General features: G+C 46.3%; 1 protein-coding gene across 2 annotated transcripts in view; it reads left to right on the top strand.

The window, feature by feature from the left end:
• The window catches only part of THOC5 (THO complex 5), a 41,997-nt gene that overhangs the window by 11,402 nt on the left and 23,948 nt on the right, over positions 1 to 6,647 (top strand). For both annotated transcript variants that reach the window (XM_008047850.1, XM_021707444.1), the window contains exons 7-8: positions 229 to 375; positions 3,661 to 3,775. In XM_008047850.1, the coding sequence (XP_008046041.1) occupies positions 229 to 375; positions 3,661 to 3,775 (262 nt within the window). The remainder of the gene's footprint in view (positions 1 to 228; positions 376 to 3,660; positions 3,776 to 6,647) is intronic.

Here is a 6,647-nt window from a genome sequence, read left to right as displayed (position 1 = left end):
GGAGCCCAGCAGTTCGAGACTGCGGTGGCCGGGAGTGGCCACTGCACTCCAGTCTGGGCGATAGAGTGAGACTCCAACTCAAAAAAAAAAAAAAGGAAGACTGGATTCCAGGATCCTGAGTAGTTGTGGATCAGGAATAAGTAGACATAGATGGAGGAACTTTTGGCCTGCTTAAGCCATAGTTTAGGTTCCTGAGAATGGCTTATTGACATCAGGTTTTTTCTATAGGTCAAAGCATGAAGAAATTGATCTGGTCAGTTTAGAGGAGTTTTATAAGGAGGCTCCGCCAGAGATCAGCAAAGCTGAAGTCACTATGGGAGACCCTCACCAGCAAACTCTGGCACGTCTGGATTGGGAGCTGGAGCAGCGGAAAAGGTAGTATTTCCTCCTTCCTGACCTTGTGAATCATAAAGCAACAGTGTTTTGTCATGATCCAGGATCAGACAGCAAAGCACCATGGAACCAGCAGAATAGTCTCTAAGACCAAATCCCATTTTATGATTAACTCACACTGGGTATTTTAAACTTGACCAGCCTCATCATGAGTGAAGTTGTAATTGTTTATGACTATTAAAAGAAAGTTGGAGGCTGTGCTCAGTGGCTCAGCCTGCAATCCCACGCTTTGGGAGGCTGAGGTGAGTGGATTGCCTGAGCCCGTGGGTTCGAGACCCGCCTGGGCAACTTGGCAAGACCTCATCTCTACAATAAATCAAAAAATTTCTCAGGCGTGGTAGTGCGTGCCTGTAGTTCCAGCTACTTGGAAGGCTGAGGCGGAAGGATCGCCGGAGCCCAGCAGGTCAAGGCTAGGGTGGCTGGGATCGTGCCTCTGCACTCCAGTCTGGGTGACAGAGTGAGTCTCCAACTGAAAAAAAAAAAAAAAAAAGATTGAAATAACTTTTTGCCTTTAAAATGTTACTGCCAGCCAGACTCAGTGGCTCAGCCTATAATCCCATGCCTTGGGAGGCTGAGGTGAGTGAATTTCCTGAGCCCTCGGGTTGAGACCCACCTGGGCAACTTGGCGAGACCTCATCTCTACAATAAATAAAAAAAAAAAATAAGCCGGGTGTGGTAGCACGCGCCTTTAGTTCCGGCTACTTGGAAGGCTGAGGCAGAAGGATTGCCAGAGCCCGGCAGGTCAAGGCTGCGGTGGCCAGGAGCGGCCACTGCACTCCAGTCTGGGCGACAGAGTGAGACTCCAACTCAAAAAACAAAAACAAAACAAAAAGCAAAAAAAATTATTGCCTGAGGTCTAAATATCTTTTGTACCATAAATCTAATTTTGTATTTTGTCTTTTTCCATTATCTATAAACACATGCCTGTAGTATTATAAAACGTTGTCAATATTATTTCAGAAGGTCGTGAAACATTCTAGTGTATAAAAAAACTGTTCACACAGTCATTCCCCTTTGGAACTTTTAGGCTGCTTCCATTTTTGCTATCATAAATAATGCTTCAAGTTATACCTTTAGATAGAAACCTTTCTGTACTAATAGAGTTTTATTTATTAAATAGAATATCTGAACTGTGTAACTTAATCTAAATTACTTTAAAATATATGGTGGTTTTTTCCACATTGGACTTTTTATTTTATTTTATTATTTATTTATTTTTTTGAGGTGGAGTCTCACTCTGTCGCCCAGACTGGAGTGCAGTGGCCACTCCCGGCCACCGCAACCTCGACCTGCCAGGCTCCGGCGATCCTTCTGCCTCAGCCTGCCAAGTAGCTGGAACTACAGGCGTGTACTACCACACCCGGCTGATTTTTTGATTTGTTGTAGAGATGAGGTCTCGCTAAGTTGCCCAGGTGGGCCGCGAACTATTTTATTTTATTTTATTTTTTAATTTTTATTTTATTTATTTATTTATTTATTTATTTTTGAGTTGGAGTCTTACTCTGTCTCCCAGAGTGCAGTGGCTGCTCCTGGACACGGTAGTCTCGACCTGCTGGGCTCCGGTGATCCTTCTGCCTCAGCCTTCCGAGTAGCCGGAACTACAGGCGTGCGCTACCATGCCCGGCTGATTTTTTTTTATTTATTGTAGAGATGAGGTCTCACTGCCCAGGCGAGTCTCGAACCCATAGGCTCAGGCAATCCACTCACCTCAGCCTCCCAAAGGCACTGGATTACAGGCTGAGCCAAGCCCAGCTATTTTATTTTATTTTTGAGTTGGAGTCTCACTCTGTCGCCCAGACTGGAGTGCAGTGACCACTTCCAGCCACCATAGCCTCAACCTGCTGGGCTCCGGTGATCCTTCCACCTCAGCCTTCCAAGTCGCTCGAACTACTGGTGCACACTACCACACCTGGCTAATATTTTTAACTTATTGTAGAGATGAGGTCTCACCAAGTTGCCCAGGTGGGTCTCAAACACATGGGCTCAGGCAATCCACTCACCTCAGCCTCCCAAGGCGCAGGATTACAGGCTGAGCCACCGAGCCCAGCTCATATTGGACTTTTTAATGGTTGAATCTCTTCCATTCATGGTAACTTTTCCCCCTTTCATATTTGTGCAAGGCTTTTAGGTGTTGTTTTTTTTTTTTCCACATCAAATGGGTAATGTGCTGATGTTATAATAAGGTTTGAGGGAGAGTACATCTCACACATGAATGTGAACACCCAGTCATTATGCTTATGAACTACAAAGGGACCTCTAGGACTTTGGGGTTTTTGTTGGAGAAGCAACTGTGTATATACTTACTTTTATCTGTTACGGAATGTATTCTGTGCCTATGGTCCATGCTGTGGATATAATAAGAATCTGGTTCTTTTTTTTTTTTTGAGTTGGAGTCTCACTCTGTCACCCAGACTGGAGTGCAGTGGCCGCTCCCTGCCACTGCAGCCTCGACCTGCTGGGCTCCGGAGATCCTTCCGCCTCAGCCTTCCGAGTGGCCGGAATTACAGGCATGCGCTACGACACCCAGCTGATTTTTTTTTTTATTTATTGTAGAGATGAGGTCTCGCTGCCCAGGTGGGTCTCGAACTCACGGGTTCAGGCAATCCACTCACCTCAGCCTCCCAAAGGCACGGGATCACAGGCTGAGCCACCGAGCCCAACTAGAATCTGGTTCTTAGGGAATTCATGTCAGTGTTTCAGCAGATGGGCCTGGCTTGTCACTCTCATGTTTAATCCACTGGTTCCCCAGGGCACAGGCTGAGCCAAGGGTGCTGCATTGCTGTGGCACTCATCTGAAATCTTTTCCCACCCTCTCCCAACCAGGCCAGTCTATGGACCTCCTTTGTATAGCTGCTAGGTCTATGTTTGTGAAAGTTTTAGGTCTGATTTCTCAGGCAAGAAATGGAGAAGATAACATGGCTGTTCCCTAGTAGTTACAGGCAGAGCCCCTGGAGAGAGACAGCATGGATTCAAAGCCCAGCTTGGCATTTATTCTTAGCTGGATGCCCTTGAACAAATTATTTACCTCCCTGAGTCTAGTTTTCTCCTGTGGGGAGAAGGAACGTCTTTGTCTTCCAGGGATTTTATAAGGATTAAATACAATAATACTTGTAAAGAGTTCACTAAAGTATCTGACACAAATTAAGGGCTGGTAGACAGCAGCAGTTAATCATGGCTGCTATTATTAGGTGGAGTAAGACAGTAAACAGACATGTCGGGGTATCCTTGGGGAACATTGGGTGACAATGCTTTGTTCTCCCCCATCAGGCTGGCAGAGAAATACCGAGAGTGTTTGTCCAACAAGGAGAAGATCCTCAAGGAGATTGAGGTGAAGAAGGAGTACCTGAGCAGCCTCCAGCCCCGCCTCAACAGTATCATGCAGGTGAGGCCGCCAGTCTTTGGCTTTGCCTTTACCACTGAGCAGAGGCTGCCAGAAGCCTCATCACCCTTTGGGTTTGGCAAGTCTGTTCCCCTAATCATAATGCAGTGCAAGAATGGCCTCACATGCAGATCTACCAACCTGGTACAGTAAGCTTGTGTTTGGGAGGAAGAGGTGCTGGCTGGGCCCAGGAACATATACACACATTTACTTTGGTGTTTTCTTTTCATCCAGAGCTTCTGGGCGATGCACTTTCTTAGCCTATAAGTTTAGTTTACCTCCCGCATGGCCCCCACCAGCCCTGTAGTCTCCAGCATCTAAACATGCTCCCCATGGATGTGTGTTAGTCCCACTGAGTACACCTCAGGAGCCGACTGCTCAGCAGTTCTACTCACTCTGAAAAAACTTTACTCATATTTGAAAGCTAGTAGGTACCTTAGGAGGAAAGGTCTACACTTTGCCTGAAAATGTATTTCTATATAGGCGACTCAATTGTTTGTTTTGAAGCCAGATTTGGCTTAAATTCTTATAGTTGGAAGAAGCAGGGTAGATGGCTAATATGTAAAAGGACCCTAGAGAAATTATAAATTTACTTTTCTAGGATTTGGCAAGATCTATATCTTTTCTTAACTCTAGGCGTATTGTTAGCATTGTTAGAAATCTCTTTCAGTAGCACTTCATAATAGAACAAAAAGACAATAGAAATGAAAAGTATTGGTTATACTTAACACCAGGTCCTCTGCATGGTTAAATTTTCTGCTGTAAGCTGGGCTTGGTGGCTCAGCCTGTAATCCCACGCCTTTGGGAGGCTGAGGTGAGTGGATTGCCTGAGCCCGCGGGTTCGAGACCCGCCTGGGCAGCGAGACCTCATCTCTACAATAAATCAAAAAATCAGCCGGACATGGTAGCGCATGCCTGTAATTCTGGCTACTTGGAAGGCTGAGGCGGAAGGATCGCCGGAGCCCAGCAGGTCGAGGCTGCGGTGGCCAGGAGCGGTCACTGCACTCCAGTCTGGGCGACGGAGTGAGACTCCGACTCAAAAAAAAAAAAATTTTCTGCTGTTAACTGGAAACTCTCTTGAAATGTTCCTAGATAGGGTCCAGTTTAATTAAATTCTTGTTTTTGTTTCTGTTTTTGAATTGGGGTCTTACTCTGTCACCCAGGCTGTAGTGTAGTGGCACAATCATGCCTTACTGTAACCTCAACCTCCTGTGCTTAGGCAATCCTTCTGCCTCAGTCTCCCAGGTAGCTGGGATTACAGGCATACACCACCACATCCAGTTTATTGTTTTGTAGATATGAGCTCTTGCTATGTTGCTTAGGCTAGTCTCAAACTCTTAGCCTCAAGTGCTCCTCCCACCTTGGCCTCCCAAAGTATTAGGGTTACAGGTGTGAGCCACCATGCCCGGCCAATACCTTCTCTTTTTTTTTGTATTATTATTATTATTTTTAAGTTAGGGTCTCACTCCGTTGCCTAGGCTGGAGTGCAGTGGCATGCACACAGCCACTGTAGCCTCGACCTGCTGGGCTCAGGTGATCCTTCTGCTGATCACCTTCTGGTGATCCTCCCAGTCCCCTAGATAGGGTGAGTAATTTTCTTATCTTTTGTGTTTAAAATCCAGCCTGTTTTCATTCCCATCTACATGTAGAATTCTAAGATTAAATGACTGAAAAGAGGCCGGATTTGGTGGTTTAGCCTGTAATCCCCGCACTTTGGGAGGCCGAGGACAGTGAATTGCCTGAGCCCATGGGTTCAAGACCTGCCCGGGCAACTTGGCGAGACCTTGCCTCTACACTACATCAAAAATTAGCCGGGCATGGTAGCACACACCTGTAGTTCGGCTACTTGGAAGGCTGAGGCAGAAAGATTGCTGGAGCCCAGCGGGTTGAAGCTGCGGTGGCCTGGAGTATGCCACTGTACTCCAGTCTGGTCAACAAAGTGAGACTCCAACTCAAAATAAATAAATAAATAAATGGCTGAAGAGAATAGTCTGGCATTTCCCAGTGGTGATGGGAGGCAGGAGGGCAACCAACTTGTCTGTACCTAGATAAGGCAGTAGTCAGTCACTTGGGGGCAGAAGGATCGCCTGAGCCCAGCAGATTGAGGCTGTAGTGGCCGTGAGCATGCCAGCATACTCCAGCCTGGGCGACTGTGTGAAACTCTGACTCAAAAAAAAAAAAAAAAAAAAATGCCGGGTTCGGTGGCTCAGCCTGTAATCAATCCTGCACCTTTAGGAGACTGAGGTGGGTGGATTGCCTGAACCCGCGGGCTCGAGACCCGCCTGGGCAACTTGGTGAGATCTCATCTCTGTAATAAAATCAAAATGAGCCGGGCGTGGTAGCGCGCGCCTGTAGTTCCAGCTACTTGGAAGGCTGAGGCGGAAGGATCGCCAGAGCCCAGCAGGTCGAGGCTGCAGTGGCCGCTAGTCTGGGTCACAGAGTGAGACTCCAACTCAAAAAAAAAAAAAAAAATCCAAATGACTCATTTATTAAAGAGACATTTTCCATTGCTCTGCAGTGCCACTTTTGTCACAATTCTAAGGTCTGTGTACATGTGAGTTTGTGTGTGATCTATTTGTCCATCTTTGCACCAAGATCACACTGTCTTACTTATTGTAGCTTTATCAGAAATATTGAAGCGCACTTTGTATAAGTTCTCCAGCCTAATTTCAGGATTGTCTTGGTTATTCTTGGCTTTTTGCATTTACAAGTTTTAGAATTAGCTTGTCTTTTTGTTTTGTTTTGTTTTGTTTTTATGTTTTTTTATTTTTTTGAGTTGGAGTCTCACTCTGTCACTGAGACTGGAGTTTAGTGACCACTCCCGGCCACCGCAGCCTCAACCTGCTGGGCTCCGGCAATCCTTCCGCCTCAGCCT

The sequence above is a fragment of the Carlito syrichta genome, unplaced genomic scaffold (genome assembly GCF_000164805.1).
Source record: "Carlito syrichta isolate Samal-C Ts95f unplaced genomic scaffold, Tarsius_syrichta-2.0.1 Scaffold117975, whole genome shotgun sequence".
Lineage (NCBI taxonomy): Eukaryota > Metazoa > Chordata > Mammalia > Primates > Tarsiidae > Carlito > Carlito syrichta.
This window is presented reverse-complemented; position numbering and strand designations above follow the sequence as displayed.